The 26,602-nt window shown below is 35.9% G+C and overlaps 1 protein-coding gene across 1 annotated transcript in view; it reads left to right on the top strand.

The window, feature by feature from the left end:
• Positions 1-26,351, top strand: part of adp (WD and tetratricopeptide repeats 1) — a 34,369-nt gene extending 8,018 nt beyond the window's left edge. The window contains exons 5-11 of the mRNA XM_089637094.1: positions 574-697; positions 1,034-1,386; positions 11,002-11,129; positions 13,183-13,427; positions 14,165-14,330; positions 17,642-17,810; positions 24,333-26,351. Of these exons, the coding sequence (XP_089493220.1) occupies positions 574-697; positions 1,034-1,386; positions 11,002-11,129; positions 13,183-13,427; positions 14,165-14,330; positions 17,642-17,810; positions 24,333-24,554 (1,407 nt within the window). The 3' untranslated portion in view covers positions 24,555-26,351. The remainder of the gene's footprint in view (positions 1-573; positions 698-1,033; positions 1,387-11,001; positions 11,130-13,182; positions 13,428-14,164; positions 14,331-17,641; positions 17,811-24,332) is intronic.
• Positions 26,352-26,602: the final 251 nt, after the last annotated feature.

Below are 26,602 nucleotides of genomic sequence, written 5' to 3'. Positions count from 1 at the left end.
CCAGTTAATAAAGTTTTTGTTTCATCACTTTCCATGACTTTACGTATTAAAAACTTTTTAAAGATGTGATGAATTATCATTGTGATGATTTATCCGGTCACCGTATAATATGTATGTAATTATTAAATCCACCCTTCACATTAACTGATACTGAATATTTATGTAAATAATTTGTAATTCATTTTAAACATTTATTCAGCATTTCCGTAAATATTACCTATTGTTTTAGAATTGCAGAATTTTAAGTGGGAACATTGATATTGTTAAACTTAATAATATTATATTTTTAAATTTGAATGCCGCACAAGAGTCGCAACTGCTCCCAATAGTCTAGAGCCAGTGAGATTGGCATTCCCAATTCAGGTATATTGTGAGGCTGTAGGGAGTGGGGAGTGGAAGGAGATGGGGTAGAGGAAGGTTGGAAAGAACCTGGCTATTCAGATCAGGTCACCAAACATGCAAAAAACATGTTTCAAGCAACTTTTCAATTATAAAAAGAATAAAAAGTCGAAGCCTCTGCATGAAATATTATGTTTTTGAATTTAACTTATATTTTGAATTCCATTCTTCCAGACTTCCTCTGAAAACAACCCACCACGGAGAGATGAAGGGAGGTTGACAGTAAGGATCAACAGAGCGGGTCAAGGAGATCTGGAGAACAATATCCCCCGTGGCTGTGTGCAGTACTTTGCTCCGGGTAACAATCCATATATTCTTTAGTTTAAAGTTTTCTATTTTCTTGGCCCTCTTGCCGTTGTCAATTACTAAACAAAAAATACTGAAAGAAATCTAATGTTGATGATTTACATAAGACCCTACAATTCCCAGACAAGCCATTGGTCAAGAAAAAAATTCAATATTTGAAGATGTGTAATTAATTTCACCCAAATTAAGGAAAAATTAACCTTACTTAGGGCACTCACACACACCCACAACACGCTTCTATAGGTTTAACTATCATTCCACTGTTGACAGGTGACAATTTGACAACTGCATACAAATTTCACAAATACTCTTGGATTGTATCTTTCAGGCCATCTGTCATCACAACAACCGGAATCCGCTCTCCAAAAGCGAGCCACCACCTACCTTACCTTCTCTGCAGATGGCAACGAACTCCTGGTGAACCTCGGCTCCGACCAGGTCTACCTCTTTGACATCAACTCGCACCGCATGCCCGTCCTGCTGGAGAGCTTCGTCATCCAGCACAACCACCACAACAAAAAGATCAGCTCAGCCGCCGGCACCAATGGGTTCAGTACTCCGGATACCATGGACACTGCACATCCGCCCCAAGAGTCGGAGATGAACGGGACTATTAGTTCGGATGCTGACCAGGCCAAGGAATACATCTTGCCAAAGAGAGTTAAAGATCTGAAAGAACAGGTAATTCTATAACAATTTTTAATTATTATTAGTACCTTGAGGATAGACTTCTCAGATAGAAACTGGATAGCTGCTAAACGTTGAGCAACGATTCTTTTTAACATTCCGGTTTACTCACTAAATCAATAAGAACCTTGAAGTGAATCGACCATAGATAATAGAAACAATTCAGAAGGGCCGATTACTATTGAACCCCATTACTAGTATAATTTGTTCGCTTTTGAGAACAGCTCATATTTTCTCATAGAAATCGTTGTCTCCTTTATTGTGATGGTTAGAAATATGATCTAAACGGTGTTAGAAAGACAAAACACCACGTTTTATATTCAAATCTAAAAGTTAACCACAGAAGAATTAAAATTTACACTTCATGAAACCAAAAGTTCAGACCGCAATTTGAGAAAAATTTATCAGACTTTATGAATGAATTATTTTTACGTGAAACGAAAACTAAAAAATTGATAGTAATATTTTTATAGTGATTTGTTTTTGGAGTACTATGCCGTGTTGCACTACCTCCTTCTTTAGCCAACGTTTCAGACAGCATTTCACCGAAACGTTGGCTAAAGAAGGTGGTAACGCAACACGGCATAATACCCCAAAAACAAATCACTATCATACTTTTGGCCGTGAAAATCTCAAATCATACCAGTAATGTTTTTGTTTATAATGTTTTTTTATTTCTTTTTTTATTTATTTTTTACTAACAGACTGAACGATTAGTCATAATAGACCCGATATAGTTTTATATGAAAAAATTAAAAAAATAACTTATATCATTGATGTATTCCAAATTCCTGTAATATTAAAAAATCTGTTAATGAAAAAATAAGAAAATACACAGCTTTAGGAAATGAAATTAAAAGAATTTGGCATTCTCAGACTATAAAAATATTACCGTTCGTTATTTTGACTATGTACTGGCATTATATCTAGCTCTCTCATTTAAAATTTAGGCGTATTAGATCTATCAAAAAATTTATATATAAAGATGCAAAAGTCGGTCATTTTGAATACATGTAGGATAACAAAAGATTTTTTAAATATTTATGTTGAGGGATCAGTAGGATTTATAGGCACTGTTAGAAGTTCTACCGAGCCGAACCCTCTGATATGAAAATATCTGGAGTCGGTGAATTTTTTTTTCCCATTTGATCTCTGGTGAGTTGACGTGTTGTTGTTCTTGTATTGTTTTGTATTTATTTTACTTATATAATGCACTTACATAATGTTGATTGACTAGATAATCATTTGTGGAAAAGTGTGTGGAAGGGTTTAGTTTTTCCTATGGGGAAGATTTAACCCGGACAACAAAATCGGAAGCATAAAGAAAAATATTATTTGTCTATAAAATGTGTATTTTTCATTATCGTTAATTTTAGCTCAGTGTTAAGATGAAAAATCGTAATGTGAGCCATTTTGAATACCTTTTTTTATATTTTTGGTGGTTATTTTTTAATAAAAAAAAAACAACATTAGTATACGCTTATATTTTTAAGGTAGGTGACACATTACGCTATACGCATCATTGCTTAAACTATTTCAACATATCGCTTGCCATACACTACCAATGGGAGCGATATGTTGAAATAGGCCAAGCCACGAAATTATAGCGTGGTCTGGTCACAGATTTAATCATTTAATTTTATTTCTACTCTAGCGAAACTGTAGGTCTAGTAAAGATTAATCGAAAATAGTGATTTTGAAGTTTTCAAACAAAATTATGTTCTTTTGCTTTTCAGTGACAAATTAATGTAACAACCCTATTCTCTAAAATTTGATGACATTACAGCAGGATGCATATATTAATATGAAATAACGGTCGGTTCTACCCAATCGGGATTTGGCGTAGTTGTTAGCGCGGTTAACTCCAGTCTAACAATTAGAAGGAGGTTCAATTCTCAGTGAAACCTTTTTTTTTAAGTTTTAAAAGACATTTTTAAAATTTCACAGCAGTTTAAGAGCCTGGGGAGGAAGGTTTAATCCTCAGTCAAACCAAATTGGAAATTTGGCTGCTAGTCAACCCAAGAGATGGGGCGCAACTGGGATGAAAATTGAAAATAGATGTATTATAATTTTTTTAAGTAAATTAATTTTCCTGGAAGTTATTTTTTTGTTATTTGTAACAAAAATCCACTCATTGGCTTTTGATAAAAATAATAAATAATAATGTTGTGATGATATAAAGAATGACGATTCTATTAGAATTTGCTTTAACTATTTGGAGACAGTAAATATTCTACATGTTTTGTTAGTTTGGTCGTAATATTTTTCCACAACCTAAAACCTTAAATTAATCCATCTTTACTTACACATTTGCTGTAATATATTTTTGTTCACCATGTAGGTCACTAAGCTTTTGGGGTGACCACATTATTACTTTTTGAAAATAAATGGACAACACACATACGACTGGGGCAGTATCTACATACAGGGTGTCCAGTAAGGTGGAGCGGTCTAGTATGGAGAATTTTTTTTTTCGTAACATAGAATTCGGCATACGCGGGATTGGTGCTCCGTTATGTACTTATCTTAAATAAAAAATATAAAAAATATTTATTTATAATTACGACATCGCCACCACTTTGAATTTTTGATAAAAACAATGAAAACACCAATGTTCTCCCGATTCTTAGAAATGGTTATAATTATGTTTAAAAAAAATTGAGTGTTTATTTATTACCTATGATATAATAACATTATTATTTTATAATATAATTATAAAGTAGGACTGTAGGAACAGTTAAACTATTCCCACAAAGCAACGAATCCTTCTACCCCAAACGCGTATCAAACAGAGTGAAGTGTATCGCGTATCATCTTGGCGAAGTTTCCGATCCGCTAGACATTATCTAGTAGATCGGGGTACTGACGCTATTCCTTCTTGTAGTTTAAACATTAAACTCTCAAAAAATGTGCTTCGTCTTCAATTCCTTAAGAAATAATGCAACGTGAAGCACAACCAAATAATTCTCACCATGAGGTGAAAGACTTCCCTTTGGTGGCCAGAACATTTTACAGATATTCTATTTCAGATCGAGCAGGAGCTGCAATTGTTTCCGCTGTATTACAAGATGTTTGCTTAATTTCACAGAAAGATACATCTCGCGTTGTGGATAGGAGTAAAATTCGTCGAGCTCGAATGAAGAAAAGAACTGCCCTTACTAGTAAGCCGTTAGTAATCGATTCCAATCAATTTGGTTTATACTTCGACGGACGGAAGGTCAAAACTTTAAGCATGGAGGACAACCGGCGAAAAATAATAACTGAAGAACACGTTAGTTTAGTAAAAGAACCAGGTAGCGAGTACATGAGACACATTTCATTAAAAACTGGAAAATCTGAAGCAATAAGTAATGGCATTATTTCATTACTGTCTTCGGAAGATATTGCTTTGGAAAAAAATGTTGCAATTGGATGCGACGGAACTGCAGTTAATACGGAGTACAAAGGAGGTGTTATTCGGCGCCTTGAATCACATCTCAAACGGCCTTTACAGTGGATTGTCTGTCAATTACATGCAAACGAACTCATTTTGCGACATCTCTCTGAGAACATCGACGGAACCACGACTGGACCGCAAAGTTTCACTGGAATTGTTGGTAAATCTTTAAATAAGTGTGAACAACTTCCTGTCGTGAAATTTAAAATCATTCAATGTTCATTACCAAGTATGACAAATACACAGGATTTAACTACAGATCAGCTGTATCTACTGAAAATGTGTAAAACTATTGACTCCGGATTCTGCAATGAAAATTTATCAAAAATAAATCCCGGTAAAATTGTAAAATCCAGGTGGCTCACTACAGCGAATCGGATTCTTCGGCTTTACATTTCTACCCTAAAACCATAAAAAATATAGTAACTTTAACGACATTTGTATTAACAGTTTACGCACCTATGTGGTTCAACATTAAGACCAAGCCATTATGTATTTCCGGTGCAATGCATTTAAACGAAACAATAGTGCTTTCACGGTATTTGCCCAGTGATTTAAAAGATATTATTGATCCAGTAATCCAGCGTAATGGCTTTTTTGGGCATCACGAAAATATATTGTTAGCCATGTTAAACGACAACCGAAAATACGTAAGAGAGTTGGCGTTGAGAAGAATATTGAAAGCTCGGCAAATGAAAATGCAATCAGACTTTATTCGTACCTTCAAAGTGCCTGTTTATTTTTCAGCAGATGATTATATTGATGTTATAAAGTGGGAAAATATAACCGAGCCACCACTAACCAAATTTGTAAGTAACGAGACAATTTTACAAGCCATTACCGATCACACGATAATTGACGATGTCATACTACCAATGGTAAAGAATTTTCCTTGCCACACTCAAGCTACAGAGAGATGTGTGAAAATTGTAACAGAAGCCTCAGCCGTTGTTTGTGGACCCTTGAGGCGAGATGGATTAATAAAAACAAGGTTAGAGTCACGACACCTTATGCCTATATTTAACACCAAAATGCAGTACCGTTCATAGTAACTTTTGTAATTTTCAAGTATTTCAATGCGGTAAATAATAAATGTACATTTTTTATTTCCACTATTTGTACCACTCTAACAATCTACGAATGTATTATCTGTAAAATAAATGGTAAAATACAAATTTTATCTGTGTTTTATTTGGCGTATATGAGCTATAAATACTTAGGTAAAATCGTGAAAATGATAAAATATAAAGCTTTGGCGATGTCTAGGTTTTGCGAATATATTTTTTTTATTATTTTTGTTGTAATTGTTAATATATGGAGCATCTTTCCCGACTATGCCGATTTCGAAATTCTCAAAAAAAAAATTTCACTCCACCTTAGTGTCCAGGTGTAAAGTGCACTAACTTTGGGAGGTGATTCTACTTGGTAGTACATTTTAATCTTCAAAAATATTTTTGTATGGGAAAAAGAAAATATTGAATTTTATTTATCTTTTTTGTTTATTTATTTATATTTTACATGTATATTTACAGAATAAAAATATCCATTAACAAAGATACATTATACAATCATAATTGCCTAATTAGCAATTTAAATTTAGTGATCCGCAGGTGGAAAATGTCGATGTCAGAGGCTAGTGAGTTAAGAAGGCCTATCATTCTTCCGAGAGGCATTGCTGATGGTAAGTTAGTCCTACATCTCGGAAGAATGAATGGTTTGTGTCTACGCGCTCTTGCGAAGTTATCAGGGACGTAAAATAAAATTTTATTCAAAATTTCTGGATTGTTGATGTGACCGTTCAACAAGTTATAGGCCATCATCAGCAACGCAGCTTTCCGCCTGTTGACAAGACTATCGATACCTAGCATTCCGGAAAGGAAGGCTGATGGGTATAAATAGGGATAGTACCCGAAATCTCTAAGATAAAGATAACGTAGAAACTTCTTTTGTACTTTCTCTACCATAGAAGTGTACGTTGCATCCCCTGGTCCCCATATTATTGAGCCACTTTCCAAAATACTACGTACTAGGCTAAAATATAGCAAGCGAACCACGGCAGAGCTGCAGAAATGCCTGGAGTTACATAGCACAAATCCAAGCATTCTCAAAGCCCTGCTGCATATCGTTTCAATATGAACGTGAAATGTTAAGTGTGGGTCAAAGGTTATTCCCAAATCTTTCGGTTCAGAAATATGTTTAAGAGAACATTGGGACATCCTATAGTTGTAATAAATCACAGTGTTTGCTCTAGTATAGCACATTATGGCGCATTTCTTAAAATTAAAACCTAATTTGTTAATTTCACTCCATACCACGATAGCATTTATGTCTCTCTGGAGCTGTGCGCAGTTTTCTAAGGTCCGGATTCTTAAAAATAGCTTCAAGTCATCTGCAAATAACAAAAATTTCGCAAACTTTATAGCATGATGAATGTCATTAATAAAAAGGGAAAAAAGTAAAGGACCAAGATTAGACCCTTGAGGAACCCCAGAGTTTGTGGGAAAGTACGACGAGTTAGAAATACCATACGTTACGTATTGCTGTCTACTTGATAAATAGCTTACAAATAAATTTAAAATTTTTACCGAGAATCCAAAACGGTCTAATTTATTTAAGAGTATCAGCGGGTCTACGGTATCAAAAGCCTTTGCGAAGTCGTTGTATGAGACGTCAACTTGGTTGTTACCGTCAAGAGCTTGAGATACATATTCCGTAAAGACCATCAGATTTGACACAGTCGATCTGCCAGATCTAAAACCATGTTGTTCGTCTATTAAATAAGGTTCTACTTGGGCGTAGATATATTTATGAATTATTAGTTCGAACAATTTTGCCGGAGAGGAGAGGATCGCTACTGGTCTGTAGTTAGAGACCAAATATTTATCCCCATCTTTATACAGTGGTGTTACTTTAGAGATCTTCCATAAATTAGGAAATGTTCCCGTGCTAAGTGAAAAATTAAAAATGTAAAGTAGGGGTATTAATAAAGGCTCTATACAACCCTTTAATAAAAATGACGGAATAAAATCAGGTCCAAATGACGTTTTCGCTTTGAGTTTTTTAACTGCAGCTAACATATCAGATTTTGTGATGTTAGGAATATCAACATTCTGCGCTGCTGATGATGTATAAGTCCCCGGTTTAAATGAACTTAAATCCGTAACTTGCTGACTGTAAACCGATTTAAAATAGTCCGCAAATGCTTCGGGAATATCAATTCCCGAGTGTGATTGTCCATTCCAAGTGACATGGTCGACAAACCCACCATCACTTCTTTTGGATGAGACATATTTCCAGAACGACTTGGGATCAGATTCGATGTTTTTTTCAATGATATTAATGTAATTTGTATGGGCCAATTGCATACTGCGTTTAACTTTAGCTCTAAGACAACAAAACATTTCACGTTCTCTTACTAGTCCAGTTTTCTTCCATTTTCTAAAATGTCTGAACTTTCGCTTTATATCACTAATAATTTCATTGGAAAACCATTGAGGATACTTTCTTTCATTCTTCAGAATGCGTTTCCTTTTGAAGCACATATCGAAGTAATTATAAATAGTAGAATAGAAATAGTCTACGGCTAAATTAACGTTATCAAAATTCAACAAAAGTTGCCAATCGTGCGATTGTAAGTGATTATAAATCTGTTTAAAATTGCCATTTTCGAATTTCCACCCGCGCATTTTACTCATAAATTTATTATTATCATTAACTGGTTCATTTTTACATTTTTTTTTCATATAAAGAAACTCTACGTCCAGTGATGGATGGTAAGGATCTTCGCTAACTAGCGAAGAAATAGACTTGCACACATTCAAATCAAAGTTACTCACAATTAAGTCTAATGAACGTCCTTTCGAATTTAATACAAAGTTTTTGTTTGACATTTGAAACAAATCTTCTAACATCGTGTCAAATACTTCTACCATCGTGTAGAATCACCTCCCGAAATTAGTGCTCTTTACATTATTAATTATCATCACTGTCACCGTCTTCATGTTTGTAGTTTGTATATTCTAGAGAATCGTGGAATTATTTTTTTTTTTTTAACTTATTGGCCTCAAACGACGCCGTCCCGGAGTGTGTACGGCGATGTGTCTTAAAATCAAACGACTGAGGGTCTGATGTCTGTCGGCTTAAAAACGTAAAAGGGATACGTTATTGACATCTGTGTTTAAAATTTTAAATGCCAATCGCTCTGTAGGTAATTAAGCATTCATTTCGTAGTAATTAGCAGAACTGTACCAACGTTTTTTCCTGATATTTACGATTGAAATTTTGTTATATTTCAGCGTCATTGAATTTTTTCAAAATGGCGTGTGGTTCGGGAATTGACAAGCTTGTTCGTAAAATGCATGGTGGGCGGCTAACAACAGCCCAAATTGCAAAAATATATATTATGGTAATAAGTATGATTAATGTTTTCTTAATCCAATTATAAAAAAAAAGAAAAAAAATGGTTTTTATAAAAAAAATATTTTTATATCCTCGTTTAATCATATTAATATTATTTTTTTTTAAACTGCATATATTTTTTACATACCTTAATTCAATGCACAAGTTATTTAAAAAAATTGTTTCGTTTGCATGATTAGTTTGAAAGTTATGTAAGATTTAGTACACCACTGCAGATTTAAAACTTTGGTATAAAATTAATTCGGATGTGAAGGACAATTTTTTAGCTAAAAAATTCGGAGGCCAATGGGTTAAAAAACACCAAACAAACTTATGTAGCACTCAGATTAGTGATAATACATATAACAATATTACAATTAAAAAAATATATAATATTGGGAAAATACGTATCTCTAAATAGTATAAAACAAAGACACTATTCGCGTCTGTCTCTTTGTGCGCTTAGTTCTTCTAAAATATACAACGGAGTTTGACAGGTTTTTTACTGTCATTTAGAAAATTTCTCCCGTTAGGTTTTTATTTATAATACATGGATATTATATTTATTGAAAGTAGAGAAAATTCATACATGTCATCTAGTTTTCGAATAAATGAGTCATTAAATTGGGTAATTTGCATTGCCATTTCCATCAGGATTTTGCACACATGGGGGCCTACTCGGTATCTTTCGGGTTAACAAACCAGTAAGTTCGTAGTTTAACCTTTCCTTGCCGGTGCTGTCAACTGGAATTAATAAAATATCTCTGTAAATATACTAAACACAGAGTTCAAATTTTAATAATCTTCCATTTATATACATTTATGTATTGCATTAACCACTCAGAACATTAGAACGTCAAAAGACGTAAATATGATAATAGCGGTCAAGACATTAGAACGTCTTTTCACGTAAACGCGCGAGGTTTTACAAAAATCGATTTATTTCCATCACTAGTATACGGATTGCCATGATTTAAAAAACAGAGTATCGATAATGAATAACGCTACGCGTCTGTATTCAAGAATATCTATGGAACGTAGAGTTGCACTATCTAAGCCGATTGAATATGTCATCTTGTTCGTTCATAATTTATTGCGTTTCTAAATAATTTATTAAAAATATTTTAGTTTGAACGGTTAATATTTTGAGGTAACTAATAGTTTCTAATTATATTTCTTCAATATATAAAGTGTTATTTCTTTATAATACTCAGAAAAAAGTACATTTTTCAAAGCTTTGAAATAATTTTAAGCGATTTTTTGACGTTTTCATAAAATGTATATTTAGAAACGCAAATATTTACGTATTACAACACAATGCGATAGTTGATTTCATAATCTTTCCAAAACATTTTTTAGAATGAGGCTACGTTTCCCAAAACGTGAGTTATGAAGCTTTTAGCAAAACTCGTAAATAACACAAAAATTATCACGTTTTGACAGTTCTCAAAGGAACACATAGTAGATAAAAGTCTTTGTCTGAGAGGTTAAGTAATTACAATATGTATATAAATATTTACCGAGTGTATAGCGCCGGAGGACGAGGAATTTTTGAACACCGTAAGGGAAGGGTTAAGGAATGTTTCGAAAGATACAGAGTAGGCCCCCTGGTAGAATCATAATTAAGGGAGAATTTACTCCTGATTTCTCAGAAAATGTGTTCAAACAGACTGGACACTGTCCTTTCGCAGTACGTGGGGTTACGACCATTCTGACTAAATATGCTTGTAATCATCCGTAAAGGGTTAACACTGATTGTTTGATGAAATTTGTAGGCTAATGATGAAATCCGCAAGGACAACTACACACTGGCCGTTCAACTGTACAATGAGGCCATCGCCCTCTGCTCGGACTGCGCTCTGCTATACTCAAACAGGGCCGCCGCACTCATGAGAAGAAAATGGTTCGTGGAAACTTTATATTATAATATTAATAAAGATATTTATAGCATATTTATGGACAGCATAACTCTTTTCACGTTTGTTCTGAAAAATGGTCTTACCTAGCTAGTTTCTTAGGGCCAGTTGTTTCACAGAACATGAACATTTTAAGGGTAATATTAATGTTTTGTGAAACAACTGGCTCTTAGCTTAGTTTCTACTTATAATTCTAAAGATTTATGGTGCTGCCACACGCAAAGCTCACATCAACAGATAATATAAAGCACAATAGCGCTCGCCATACAATCCCATACAGACCCGACACACGTAAAAAGATAACGCGCTATAAGTGTGGTTCTGAACTTCGCTAACCGAATTTATTTTACGTAACCGCTCCCGACGCGATATTTGAAAAGTTATGCGTCCCCCTCTCCGCCGTAAAAAGGAGAGGGGGTCATTTTAATTGCGGAGCTACCGACTAAGTTCCGTGTTCCCTTTGACAGCCATGACATAAGCAGCCTAATAATGCATTTCTTATTTATTATGTTAGCTCATATCGTCATGTGTGCTAGTAAATTTAGAAACATAAAAAAAAACTTTATTTGGCAAACATACTTAACATATATTTAAAATATAAATATAATCAATATTTGAATTTGAAGTAAACAAATTTTCGCCCTTTCAAAATTAATCATATTTTTAACTCAGTATGTTTATATGGTAATATCATTCGGTTTTTTGATAAAGTTGGACGGCCTGATACCTACATAGAGAAGCTTCTAGTTTGTTCGTTTGTTGATTGTTTTCAATTGTTTTCCTGGGTAATCTGGTTTGCTCTCGTCAGCTCTCGCGCTCTCTTCTCGTTCCCTGCCCTGGTGTTGGTCCTTGCCGCCTTTGCCTTCGACATTTTTGGAAATCGACTTGAGCTTATTTTACAATAATTTATTATATGTCGCTTTCGTCGATCGGCGTGCGAACTGCGAATTTCCTGATTCGACGGAGAGGTTATGTCAGGTTATGTGAAAATGCGCTATTTACGCGCAGATTGTTTAAAATCTAAAAAGTTTATAAATAGCATTTATAATTATATAGTTGGCGGCATCATCATCAGAGGATGAGCTGTCCAACAGATCCAGCAATAGGCGACAAGTATCATCCATTTCGAAAACGTGCTCAAGCTGTCAGTAAGTAAAGTTGTCACTTTGACAGATGAAATTATGTTCCTCGGCCGCTCTCGAATTCAACTGACCCCCTCTCCTACCATAGGAAGAAATATTTGATAGCGTCGTGTGTCGGTAGAAAAGATGATGCGCTGTACATTAACTTTTGATGTGAGCTTTGCGTGTGGCAGCAGCCTTATACAATATCATGGCCAACTTGACTGTTCACACATAATCAAAATGATGCTCCGAATATAGGCACAAGTCTCTCTGCATTTGTTACACACACACATATATAGAAAACTATGTTTATGTGTTGTATTATAACCGAGTCGAGTATATATATATATATACTAGCTGTACCCTTCCACGCATTGCTGTTGCTCAGTCTGCCTGTGCAGATAGATAAAAAACAGTGCGTGTTTCGTTTACATCCAACAGATGGCGCAGTTTAAAAAAAAAAAGTATGTTAATCCAACAGTTGACAATATTAAAAATTTAAAAAAAAAAACATGTTACAGATGACATCTATATAATACAGGTATATAAAATCACATGCGTATTAGAATTTGTGACAAAAATGTTGTGTCAAAAGTTCAAAGCAATCGGTTAATCGGTTAACAAACGAACATTTAGATTTTTATTTATGTAGATATAGATATTCGTATTGTAATGAAGCATGAAAATTTGTAGGTTCTTTGGCACTCAGGTTTACGTTGGCCGAAATTCTGAGAGAGCTATCTGCCACTGCTCAGGATTCTGGTAGAAAGGCTACTGTACAAAATTAAATATGTTTACAATTCACGGACTAAACTTTAGATTAGGAATAGGGGGTGAAAATTGCTATATTTTATTTAAGCTCAGTTGATAAGAGAATTTAGTGTAATATCCTAAACCGTGAACCATTACTTTCCAGGGCGGGCGATGTGTACGCGGCTATCCGCGACTGCTACGCCGCCATTTCGCACGACCCGCTGCACATGAAGTCGCACTTCCGCTTGGCCAAGGCACTCATGGAGCTGAACAAGGCGCGCGAGGCCCACGAGTGCCTCGTCTACTTCAAGGACAAGTTCCCGCGCCAGAACTCGTCGCACGCCGTCTGTCTGCTGCAGAAGGACATCAACCTCGCCATGAACAAGCTGGAGAAGCGGACCACTGACGGTGATTATTTGCCTGCTTCCTTTTGGCGAACAGATCGAGGCACGCAACACAACACATGATTATAGTGCAACTGTGATTTTTCTGTTGCAGATTTGTGACATGCTTTTAGTTATTAGTTAAAGTTACGATGAAACTCTTATAATCGCTTGTTTAGCGTAAAACCGGTAAAGGCGGTCATAGTGACTTATAGGGTTTCACATACTTGCAAACAGGCGATATTCAAAGTACAAGAATGTTGAAGGACCAGAAATAATGTGAAAACTTCTTGTGGAAACCTTGTTTGTACATTTTACAGTTCCTAATACCTTTTTAAAGTCTTTAATGCAACTTTGTTTTCGCTATTGTGATTTTGTGTAACTAACAATAATTAGCGTTTTTGCAGAGCTGTTTTATTTTGAAATAAGCTGTAGATGGGCGATAAAGCTGACTTCAATTTCATGGTCGCAAATAAATTTTTAAACTAACATTTCATAATTAAAAAAAATTGTAATTTTCAAATTACTGGTTTTTTCCAATTATCGGAGTTTGAATCAATGGGGTTCTACTGTAATATTATGCCTCTGGTTAAATTGTAAAAAAAAAATATTCCATTTAAATACCAATATATCCCACAATATCTTCCTAAAAACCATTTTTTTTCTTTTTTTTTTTAACTCTGATTATGGTAGTTATGGAATTGTATATAATCTACGAAAAACATTATTTCGTAAGCTGAGTTTTGATTTTGAATGTTTCAGGGGAGCCAGATGAGAATACCCCGTACGCACCAATCAGTTTCTTGGAGCGACAGTTGAGGGGTTCCTGTGTGGACTACCGTCACAGGTTCCTGGGGCACTGTAATACCACCACCGATATAAAGGAGGCCAATTTTTTAGGGCAAGACGGCCAGTTCATTATTGCGGGGTAAGTTGCTAACCTTTTTACATAATATAATTTATAAATTTCAAACAGAAAATCTTGCGCAAATGGCTTTGCGTCACAGTAAACTTCCCAAATTTTTGCTGTTAACGACTTAACTAACTTTAAACTATGAGTTTACCTGCACATGAGCAACTTTAGTCGCAGTGACTGTAACGGACGTTGTTGGCCACATTATTTATTTTTATCAAAATATGTTTTACATTTATAAAATGTGCCTACCCCACGCCACTGGCGAAATCCTCACTCCCCGCTACTGGTCATTTTGTTCCCGTTTTCGGCCAAGGCGGCCTGATAACTTTGACTCCGAAAGGCATCGATACCGCATCGCGCGCCTACCTCTGCCGAGCGGAACGATATTCAAATTTTACTATGTACAATTTACTAAGAAATATCAATTTATTAAATGTTGCAAATGCCTATATTTTACTTGTACATCTCCTCGGCGGTAGTTAAATAAACACTATTTGCTATGTGCTACCACTGAGGAGATATTAAAAATGCTGTTTTCAACATATTTGTATAACCATTTTTGTACAATTATTTTTACCTTTTTTGCCTATACAAAAATCCAGGAACCTCGTAGCATAGTGAATCTTTTCTATTTCTGAGCGCTATGTCACGGGGAACCTGAGAAAAATACTAACTTAACCATTTTTACAAATTTGATCACTTCAAGATCATTTTTACACTTTTATTTACAAACTTTTCTTATTTTTTGTCGTATCTTGGCAAACTAAAAATCTAGTTGTCAAGGTACACATTCTTATAACTGCTATGTAATTAACCTTTTGAACGCGTTAATTTGCTCCGTTTTATCTATACCCGTACGCGGTACATATTTTCAAATACCTATGCACACAATTAAATGTCAAATTATAGCGTTCTGGCATGATTTATTGGACTATATAGACAGAACAGATTATTCTCCACAATATGAAAACAAATCCTCGTGTGTCAACACTCTGAGATGTTTATAAAAACAAAAACATAAAATTTCATAAAAGACGTACCGTGTCTTTTGAATGTGGTTCCGCCATTCACTCGGCGTGTGTGTACTTAGGCCCATAAATCAACTATCATGGCTATATATATGGCTTAGGCCACTGCGTTGATAGACACAAGTGGGACACCATGATCACTTATCATTTTTAGTTATGAAAAGTTGTGAATGACATACTAGTACTAACGCCATCCGTTGACAAAAATGTAAACTAAAGGACTAAAAGGCGCGAAGAGGCGCACTTGATTATCGATCTTGAATAATTCCAGAGTGCTGGAATAACGGCCCTCAAAGTTTCCGTATCAACTGTTGATACAGCCGCGTGTGAGTATAGACTTTTTGCCGTAACAACAGTTGATACGGCCGCGTGCAAAGAGTTAAGTTAAACTATGTAATTGTTATTCAGGCGAGCCTGTAAAATCTTTACAAACTCGCAAATTTAAGCGTCTGTCTTCGGCTATAGCACCGGCAAAATGAATATGTGACATTTTGCCGGAGCATATAAACGCATTACTGGCGCGGATAGCATCCCCACCACTTTTTGACTCGCAGCCGACATTGGGCTATTGCATATAAGCAGCAACATAAAGAAATAAAAATCAGTTCATCTTTACCACCAAAACAAGTCCACTATCTGCCTCACCACGCCAAGTCTTCTGCTCCAAACCTTCTGGCGTTACCTCATCAAGATTAGCCGGCCCTACTCAGGAAAACCGCCAACGCCAGAAGCGAGCAGAGACGAAAGCACACCCAGTGCCCAACATTCACAAAGCACCGGGCGCGGGAGGCAGATTGTACATAAATTTGTACCACTATCATCATCATCGGCCGTAAAGGAGCATTTTCATCGGTTGAAGACACGGTTTGGAATGGCGCCCAAATCTACAGTCTTGTGCGGACTCCCGTTCAGTACAGCGACCGTTGGCAACTATTTCATAATCTATACAAATTTTAATAAGTTTTGCTTCGCCTCGTGTGCGCCATACTGCGCACCTCCATATATTTTAATGCACGCAACTGTTGTCTGCATCAAAGTTGGTTGTGCGCGCCTGGACAATACTTACTATTATTAGAAGTTCTATTAAACTTTCTATTTCGATACTGATTTTGAATTCCATTATTATAATATGCTAAAACAATTTAAAACTTAAGTTTAAGGTTAAACGCAACGCTCGTTGTATTCTACGTGTTCACAGATGGCGTTAATTAATTAATTTTGTTTAAATACGCTTTTGCAAGGTATTGCTTTACAATATTAAGACAAATCATTTGTTTGCGCCCGTATATACGCAATATGAATATGAATCAATAGTTTTGTTCGTTTAAAGACTTAATTCTTTCGAGAAAGGCACACAAATACAATATTTTACCGATGATTCAATCCAATATTGTATTTGTATGCCTTTCTCGATAGAATTGAGTCTTTATATGGACAAAACTATTTATTCATGTTCATATTGCGTATATGAGGGCGCAAACAAATAATTTGTCTTAATATTGTAAAGCAATACCTTGCAAAAGCGTATTTAAACAAAATTAATTAATTAACGCCATCTGTGAACACGTAGAATACAACGAGCGTTGCGTTTAACCTTAAGAACAAATGTACTATCATCAATAAATAAATAAAAAATTTGAAAATTTTTTAAATTCTTTCTATTTAATGTGTATATATTTTGATTGTCTTTATTAACCAATAAAAACCAGCTTTTGATAAATGTTTAAAGTACCAATTATTTTTCAACAACTATTCTAAATATATACTGATATAAATATTTCAGAAATAAAATATGTGCAAAAATTTTAAAATTGTTTTAATATATCATTATGATGGAATCGCAACACTCATTCGGGGGTTTAGGATCACAGGGGCCCATCTTCAAAAATATAGTTTTGAAATAAATGTGAATAAAGATTGGAATGTTCATATGCCGCCCACCTGTATGCCCAACTGATATGCCTAACTGTATTTCTTGAACAGCTGTATGTATGAAATAGAGCTTCGTGTTACTAATAAATATGATTATGGCATTACAAAACATGGCATGGCAAAACACCAGTTTTTTTAGTTAGGTGCCTGTGATCCTAAACCCCCGAATTGTCAGTAACAAAAATAGAAATATGCATTTTCTAAATACCACCTACTTTTAAAAAAATCTATGAATCCTGAGGTTTATAGTACACACCTATTCACTGAGTAGAACTCATACAAAATGGTGTTGGTTACCCACTACAAGAATCGAACATGGACCACCCTTTTGTAACTATTCTGAGTGTGTTGTGTTTGTTTCAGGTCAGATGACGGTTCCTTCTTCATCTGGTCCAGGAAAACAGGAAACATAGTCCGCTGCATGCGCGGGGATGAGTCCATAGTAAACTGCATTCAGGTGCACCCTACCATGTGCCTTATAGCCACCAGTGGCATTGAGTCCACTGTCCGATTATGGAGCCCTAGACCAGAGGTATGCTGATTTCTATTACATATTGTTGAAGTGAATCAATTTTCGCATGCTTGTACATATTAATTTTTTTTTGCTGTTGTACAAGATATTTATTTGGTTAATCGATATAAAACTTTCAAATGGACATACAGTACTCTCACACTAATCCACCACATTAAAGCAGGTGTCCAATTAGTGAAAGCAGTGGCTTGTAGTGCGTGCATACAAAATGTGCTAAAAATTAAAACAGGTCATAAAAACAAACAAACGCTGCTACTCAAACAAAAAACATGGTAGAATGAAAGGAACCTAAACATGTGCGACAGTTGCTAACATCCACAGAGGACCAACAGAAATGTTCTAAAACAACAATAATGAACCCTAGTGACTGGTAAAGTGTGCTATGTTATAAAGTTTAGAGATAGGGGCCTCATAATAGGGCACCAGTTGCTATGTTATAAATGCGCCATGCTGGAAGCCAGTTGCTAGGTTATAAAAAGCCCCATCATGGGTGACAGTTTGCTATGTTATAACACGGGGGGTCCTCAAGGGAAGGCACGTGCTTACTGGTATCGAACCAGGGGCACTTGTGTAGCTCAGTAATCGGAGGCGGTGAGATCCTTTTGTCTGCAAGGAGTGGGGGACTTCTTTGTTCTCCTCGAGCTCTCCACGGTCAGCACAGATAAGGTTACATATATCACAAGCCAGGATGTGGTGAAAAGGGTTTATTTCAATAGTTTACAACGGGGTGTACATCGTAACCATAAAAACAGTATCGATCTCTCTCTTTTCTCTCAACTGGGTGAATGGTACTACTGAATTTACTAAGTGAACACAAAATAAGGGGGTTTTAGGTTGAAGATAGCTTACGAGTACGTCAAGTCATGATGCAGAAAGTCGCACTTGCTGTCCAAGGCGGGGAGTTGAGTCGGTACACACGCGGATTCAATACTAGGTTAACTCCCAGGACCCGATTATAGCGGTCCTGGTCCATGGTCTAAGGATACCGGCAGTATTACCGTTTCCAAACAATAGATACTACGACGCGGCTTTGACCGCGTTGCTTGTGATCTTGGCGCAAATGCCGCGCGCTTTTTTTAAATTTTATTTTTTTTTTTTTTTTTATTCTAGATAAAAGAAAATTACATTTTCACTTATTTAACTAGAAATAACATATATATTACACATAAATATATTACACACTGATATTATTCACTTTCATTGTTTTGTTGATTGAGCATAAAACTGAACAATTTTTTTTTAAATGTACCTATACTTTTTTCATTTTTAATTTCGTCTGGGAGGCAATTATATATGTTGCTTCCCTCGTAACCAATGGATTGCTTGCCATAATGAGTATATATGGTGTTTAAATGTATTTTATCGTGTTGCCGTGTAAAGTGTGTGTGTGTACTTGGGATGTTTTAATGAGTTCTGTATTTGTATGTATGAGTTTATTATTTATTTTGTAAATAAGGAGACATGTATTATATTCATATAATTTTTTTAATTTTAATAGTTTTGTTTCAATATATAATATTTTTGTTGATGTTCTAGGTTTGAAGTGAAATAGCTTTTTGATTACTTTGTTTTATGTTACCTGTTGTTCGTTTATATATGTTTCACATGTATTTCCCCAGATTTCAACCAAGTAGTTTAAAGGTGAGTGTACGAGGCTATAATATAGACCTTTTTTAATTTTATTTGGTAACAGATATGATATCCGGCTGAATACGCTAATTAAGGGGGTGATTTTATCTTTAATATCTTGAATATGCTGTTTAAAAGTTAGGTGTTTATCAATGCACAGCCCAAGATATTTCTCCTGTATCAGGATTTGCAGGTTGTTATTTTCAATTTTTAAGGGTACATGAGGAGGAATTATTTTACGAGTTGAGCTTAAAATCATGTATCCTGTTTTTTAACATTCATGGTTAATATATTTGATTGGAGCCAACTGTTAATTTTGTCTAAGTCACTCTGTGCATTTTCTAGTAAGATGTTTAAATCTTTACCCCAGTAGAAAATTGCAGTATCATCTGCATATAAAAAAATATCACCGTTTAAATCTAATTGGGAGATATCATTTATATAAATTTGGAACAGAAGTGGTCCTAGTATGGATCCTTGCGGAACTCCGTATTTTTTTGGTAGGTGGTTGCTATTTTGATTATTGATGCTAACGAATTGCTTTTTGTTGCTAAGATATGATTTGAATAGATTAAGAGCAGGACCAACTACACCAATTTTCTCGAGTTTCTTGAGAAGTATGTCATGGCTTACTGTATCGAAGGCTTTTTGAAGGTCAATTAGTATAGATAAAATATAATTTCCACCATCAATGCTGCTTCTAAGTTTACTGATTAAGTCATTTATTGCCGCAAGTGTGTTTGATTTTTTCCTAAAGCCATATTGTTTTTTTATATAAGAACGATATTATTGATAGAAAGTTGTTTAATCTATCGTAGATTACACGTTCAAAGATTTTAGATAAGATTGGTAAGATAGAAATGGGTCTGTAATTTGAGGTATCCGTTTTGGACCCACCTTTGTGAATTGGTATTGCCTTAGCAATTTTGCAACTATCTGGAAAAGTTCCCTCTTTAAGACACTGATTAATTAACTTTGATAAAATAGGAACCAATTCTGTGGAGAGACTTTGAACTGTCTTACATTTGAGTGTATCATAACCAGCGCTTGCATTTAGTTTTAAGGATTTTATTATTTTACTTATTTCTAATTCCGTGGTAGGTTGAAGATATAATGATTCCATGCTATCATGCACTAATGTTATTTCATTGACTAGATTGTGTGTGATTTTGTTGTGTATATTATTAGCTAAGGAGGAGCCAATGTTACAAAAGAAATTTTTAAAGTGGTCGCATATCTCTATGTTGTTTGTGATTATTTCGTTGTTAATGATTAATTTGCTAGCCTGGTGTCTGATTTCAACTGGCGAAGCGGCCGGTTGCTTCCCAGTGTATAGGCGAGCGGGGGATTTGTGAAGCTCTTACTATTTAGGATGGCTTGAATTGTATATTGCGTATTAGGGTGGGCCGTGTTTCGTAACAAGTGGTCAGCTCTAGCAAGCTAGACAGCAGTTTTGTAACTGAGTGTGTAAGAGTAAGATTACCCAACCAGTCGGTGTACATGGCTTTGCGCTCGAGTCTAGGCATGCGGCCGACTACTGAATTTGACATACAAATACCGGCCAATCATATGCTTGATTTTGTGCTTTCAATTAGTCAAAATAACTGGATTATATGTAGTTGTTTTCGCATAATTAAGCAACAGATTACTGAGATAGTGCTGTACATATTTATAAAAAAAAACTTAAATTAAACATTATATTGAAAATTCTATATTCTTTACAAAAATATTATTATAACATTTTTTTTTTTTATTAGTAAAAAAAAGATACATGATTTACATTACACAATATTGAATATAGTACAGTTATTAATTACATAATATATGTATTTGATGTAATTTATTATTTATTATTTAATATATATATTTAATATTTATTATTATTTAATATATATATATTTAACATATAACCTATGTAAGAATCGTGGCTCCCTTATCAGACACAGGAACTCCTCTTTTCTGATAAGGTATACAAAACCAATGATGATCTAAATTGTAATATTGTTAAATATTTTTGTATCTATATTCCTTATACAGTAGAACCTCGTTAATTCGAAATCCAGCGGACATCAAAAATCAAATTTCGAATTAACGAATTCCCACGTAATTCGAAATTTTATGAAAAAAAAGAAGAAAAAAAAACGCGAAAATCGATTTTCTCGGCCGCCTCTTCAAATCCGGGTGGTATTTTATTGTAAATTCGTATTAATACCAATTATTTCTTTATTTTCGCGGTCGATTACCGTAGCGGCCGGCCCTGTAAATTCAGATATTCGCAATAAATTCGTAAAAATGCTATATATTTACGCGTAAATCGAGATTTTGCTGCCGATTTCGGTCGCAGCCGGCCCTTTATTTCAAATATCTGAATTTGAATTCGTAAAAATACGATATATTTCCGCGTAAAACGAGAATTCGCGGCCGTATTCCGTCGCGGCCGGCTCTTAAAATTCAGATATTCGAAATAAATTCGTAAAAATATGATATATTTCTGCGTAAATCGAATTTTGTCGGCAGTTTTTCAAAAACATCAATTTTAAACAATTCTCTAGCCACCCCCCCCCCCCATGAATTTTTTTTTTCTTTTACATTTACAAAATAAAACACAACAATGTATGTGTATGTCGAGACAGTCTATTTAGATGCATTTTAATGATGCGGAAGGTTATCGTTAAAGGAGTGGTAATCCTTTTCTAATGTCTGTTTTAAGTCTTGTAAATGCTGATACTTTTCCTTCCTTAAGGGATTAAATCTGACTCTGAAGTGAAATCTTCAAACTCTGGAGATCATTACAGATTCGGCGACGGTTTTGTGCTGGGTGAGATCTACACTGACCGGGAGTAGTCGTGTCAGAGATGATCGTTAAGTGACGCTTGGAGTTGATGTAGGAGATTGTAGAAGAATTTGATCTGACATTGTCGATCACCCTTGTTGTCCTGTAGAAATAAAACTGATGTACTTACTAGGGTTTGCAAGACCCGGGCAAAGAGTAGCCATGACAGGAAACGTTGTGAAAGAGACTCCTCAGAGTGTGAAGATAGGTGGGAGAGACTTGAAAGTGGAACTGGTGAGCAAACATGTGCTTTAAGCGTAGAAACTCTTCATGCTCAGCATCACTTTGGAGTAAAGTGAACGCTTCATCTTGCCCGGCTGGTCGATCCCGAGGCGAGAAGAAAGGACGTCGATAGATGCGTGCGTTCCTGCGTACAATGCAGGACAATTGACCCTCCACGATCATCCCATGAAGCGGGTAATCTTAATGTTGTGACAACCTGGAGTCGCTTGGCAGTTGATGTTACTCATTTCGGTAGGAAATGTTTACTCACATTTATCGATTGCGGTCCAAGTAGATTTGCCGTGTGGCGGGAAATCGAGTCAGATAATGCAGCTTCGATTATCAGACATTTGGAAGAAGTGTTTCGGGAAAGAGGCCCGCCCAAAGTAGTTCTCATGGACAATGGTACTGCATTTTGTTCCTACAGTGTTACAGATAAGTGTAAGAGATGGAATGTTCGTCAAAGATTTTGCGCGGCATACCGACCAGCTGGAAACGGTATAGTTGAACGACATCAGCAAACAATAAAGAGAACTGCAGCCAGAAGTGGAAGCGATCCCCTGCAGGCAGTGTTTCGGTACAATCTTTGGCTGCGAAAAGTCAGGATGATCGAGGTATTGCGCTGTCTAGTATAGTTCACACTCGTGGAGACACCCTTCTGCGCAAGTGAATATAGAAGAGGAAGTATTGACTGAGCTCTAAGTGGGCGATCTTCTTGCGGTTAAACCAGTAGATGGGAGATGCACATCGTGCATGGAAGGGTGACAGGACTTACTTCAGTCAACAACATCGAAGTAGATGGCATACCAAGACATGTGCTTGACCCGCGGAAGATGCCTGACAGAGAACGGACTGTGTCTGAGGAGAGACGAGATGGAATTGCGGCACGTTCCACTGTAAATATTTTGGTTTGTTTGAAGAGGACAGTGAAGAACCGGATCCGGATATGCATCAGGAGGAGATCCACTTGCAAAGAGATGGTGACCTTGAAGAAGAGATAATCACAGAACAAGGACCTATTAGGTATTTACGAAACCGCAGAGGCACATAAAACAAGAGAGCTACGGCAGAGCGTCACACGGTGCAGAAGACGTCAGTTTAGACTGCAGATACAAAACACTATTCGTGACTTCACAATTAAAATTAAGGTTATAAAATGTTGAAAATTGATTAATCAACTTATCTCAGTTAATTTCACGGTAAAACTATTACACCGTAAATAAATTTCCTCAGTCAAAAACACAACAAGCGTGCACGGCTCACCGGCCAATACTGAATTAAGGAGTTACGAAGTATTCGCGAGTAAAAATGGCACCATAATTTTACGCAGTTTCCTAATTTGTGTTTATCTAAAAGGTTAATTTTTTTTTAAATTTTAGAGTTTTACTAGTCGATGCGGGTCTAATTTTAACACCAGATGGCATTAAAAACGTATTTTCGAAAAATTTGGAGTTACGCAGTCTACAAATTAATGCGACGATATGTAGTTGTATGATATATGCAAAGATGGTAATTGTTGTGAAGATGTATCATTTGATTAAATTTTCTGTACTCTCTTGCTTGATATAGAAATAGATACTTGACTTTATCTTATGTGTAAATCTTTCACCAAATCAGTGAAACTTTTCGATTTTCTGGAACAATTGACAAAACTGTTCTCCTGAGGATTCTGCGCTTTGATCTAAGACTACAGATATATTTTGTAATTTTTTTTACTTATTTTCCATTTGTAAGATTCACGCAATACAAATTTATTGTATGTAGACCACATGCCGCTGGCATTAACCGTCCTAATTAATTTGTTTACATTGCTATAGCGAATTAAAAATTTGTTTCAGGATGGCGTGGCAGACCCACGCGAAGTGACAGACCTTCCTGACGTGGCGCAAGCAAATCAGCAGCGTATGCGGGCAGACCCTTTTGAGGCCATGCTGCTGAACATCACGTACCAGAGCTCGAGCGGGGTGGGAGGGCGAGGGGCCCGCGAGGGGGGTCCAGGGGCACGTGCAGGGTCCCAGGGATCCCCCGAGGAGGGGGCCGTCACTTGCCGCCCCAGCTAGTCACTGTTACATTATGCAGATTCCGTGTATTCCTTAGAAAATGCGTCCAAAATCTTCGGTAATTTTCGAGAATTTTTAAAATTACGTGCAATGTTTAATAGACATCATCTCTTGGTAATTGGTATTGCTAATTCATTGAAATTATCGAGAATTTTCATCACAGTTCTCAAAATACATGCAGTATATTTTTGGATGCATTGAATAGACATTATCTTCGATAACTGAGTTGTAAAGGGTTGTAACAGAAAAGTATCACAGGAATTCTCGAGAATTTTTGTAACATTTTTTGAAATCACACTCGATAATAGTTTTGGATTCATTCAATAGTTCCCATCTCCTGTTAACATAGGTACATTTTACATGTAATTCTTGAGAATACACTTTTCTTAAGAGTTTTCTCAGTGGGAATTTGCTGAATAAAATCTCTACACACCCAATCTACTTGTTACAGTTAATCAATGATGCACTTTAACACATTAGGTTAATTTTGTTAAATCTCGACTTGTGAATTCTTTAGAATTCTCGAGAAGTCTTCTTTTTACTATGCCTGTATTGAGTATTACGTTGGTCGAACCAGACTAGAGCGTCGCTGCGCTGTACTGCACGGCTCGTCGCATCTACACCAAACATTCTTTTCGTTGTTTTGTATGAAACAAACCGAACCAGAGATGTGCTTCACCACCCAGTGTGGCCCGGCATTGCCTCTGGGAAAATATTTTGGTGCGCAATAACGCGATGCGCAGTGTGGTATAGTGTGCTCATGTCACTACGCGTCACTAACCAGTCTTCGTTTGGCATTCGACATGTATGCATCGGACAGCAGGAATTTATATTACGCAAAATATTATAGACGAATCTTTTATAAGGTTCATATCACCACCCTACATGCAACAATAGGACTTAATAATCAATTTTCTATCCTAGAATGGATTAAAAAAATATGTCTTCGATCCCTTCGGCAAAAGTGCGTAGTTAAGTAACTCGACAAATGCGCGCTTAACATTTGTACACATGACGGGACTTTTCTACGACTTATTCTTGAGTTCAACAGCTCGGCTGTGATCGAATTATTGCCGGCCTCTGTGTTTCCTCCCTCCTTTTATCCTATCTCTTCAAGAGCCATGTTCACTCCTTCCTCTCTTCAAAAAGACTCCTCACACAGCATCCCCTAAGGTTATATAGGCCCTCAGGGAATTTATTTTCCTCAAGGCCTCCTACGTGCAGTTAATAAAAATAAATTATCTTTGCTCCTCCGAGCTCTCATGCATCCTGTTTAGAGATAAGAATGTTGCTCCATATTAATATGTGTAGAAACTGTTTAATTTTTGCCCAATAAATACGAAAGCAACTGACTCAATTAGTCAGTTGTTCGGAGACTTTCATAATCATTGTTTCATTTTGCAAATCCTTACCCGAGGTCCCTGAAGAGGAAGCCGGCTAGTAGGGTATGTGATGACACTATGATAATATCTTTGTTAGTCCTCCATATGGTTCAACACCAACAATACAAATTACTGACATAACGTCGCTCACTGCCGCACTACCGCAGCTAAAGTGTGATTACGCTCTAGTGCGGTTCGACCTTAAACAACTCTTTTATTTAATTATTCTTCAACTCCAATAATTGTTTTCTTATATTATATAAGCACTCTATTATTTAATACTCTTACATCCAATTGTATTATGTTGGTTTACTTTTGGGATGTCAACTCATTTTGGTAAATATTTACCTAACCGCCGCACTTTTAATAGGCATCGATTATCGAAATTACACTTTCTTTCTATTTAATTACAACTACAGGGTTTTCCAATAAGAGGTGTTATTTTGAATAGCCCGCTATTTCGGTAGATGTTACTTTTGAAGCTGTCATTTTTTGACATTTGGCAAGTAGAAACTACGCCATTAATAAAAATGGAACGATACACCCTTCAACAAAGCATTGAAATTATTAAAATTCACTTGAGTGAATCAAATGCAAATCATCTTGAGTGATGAGGCTCATTTCTACCTCGGTGGCTTCGTCAACAAGCAAAATTGTCGCATCTGG

Source organism: Hesperophylax consimilis, chromosome 11 (assembly GCF_061612785.1).
Source record: "Hesperophylax consimilis isolate HC1 chromosome 11, BYU_Hcon_1.0, whole genome shotgun sequence".
NCBI lineage: Eukaryota > Metazoa > Arthropoda > Insecta > Trichoptera > Limnephilidae > Hesperophylax > Hesperophylax consimilis.
Note: the sequence above shows the minus strand (reverse complement) of the source record. Positions and strands in the feature narration are given on the sequence as shown.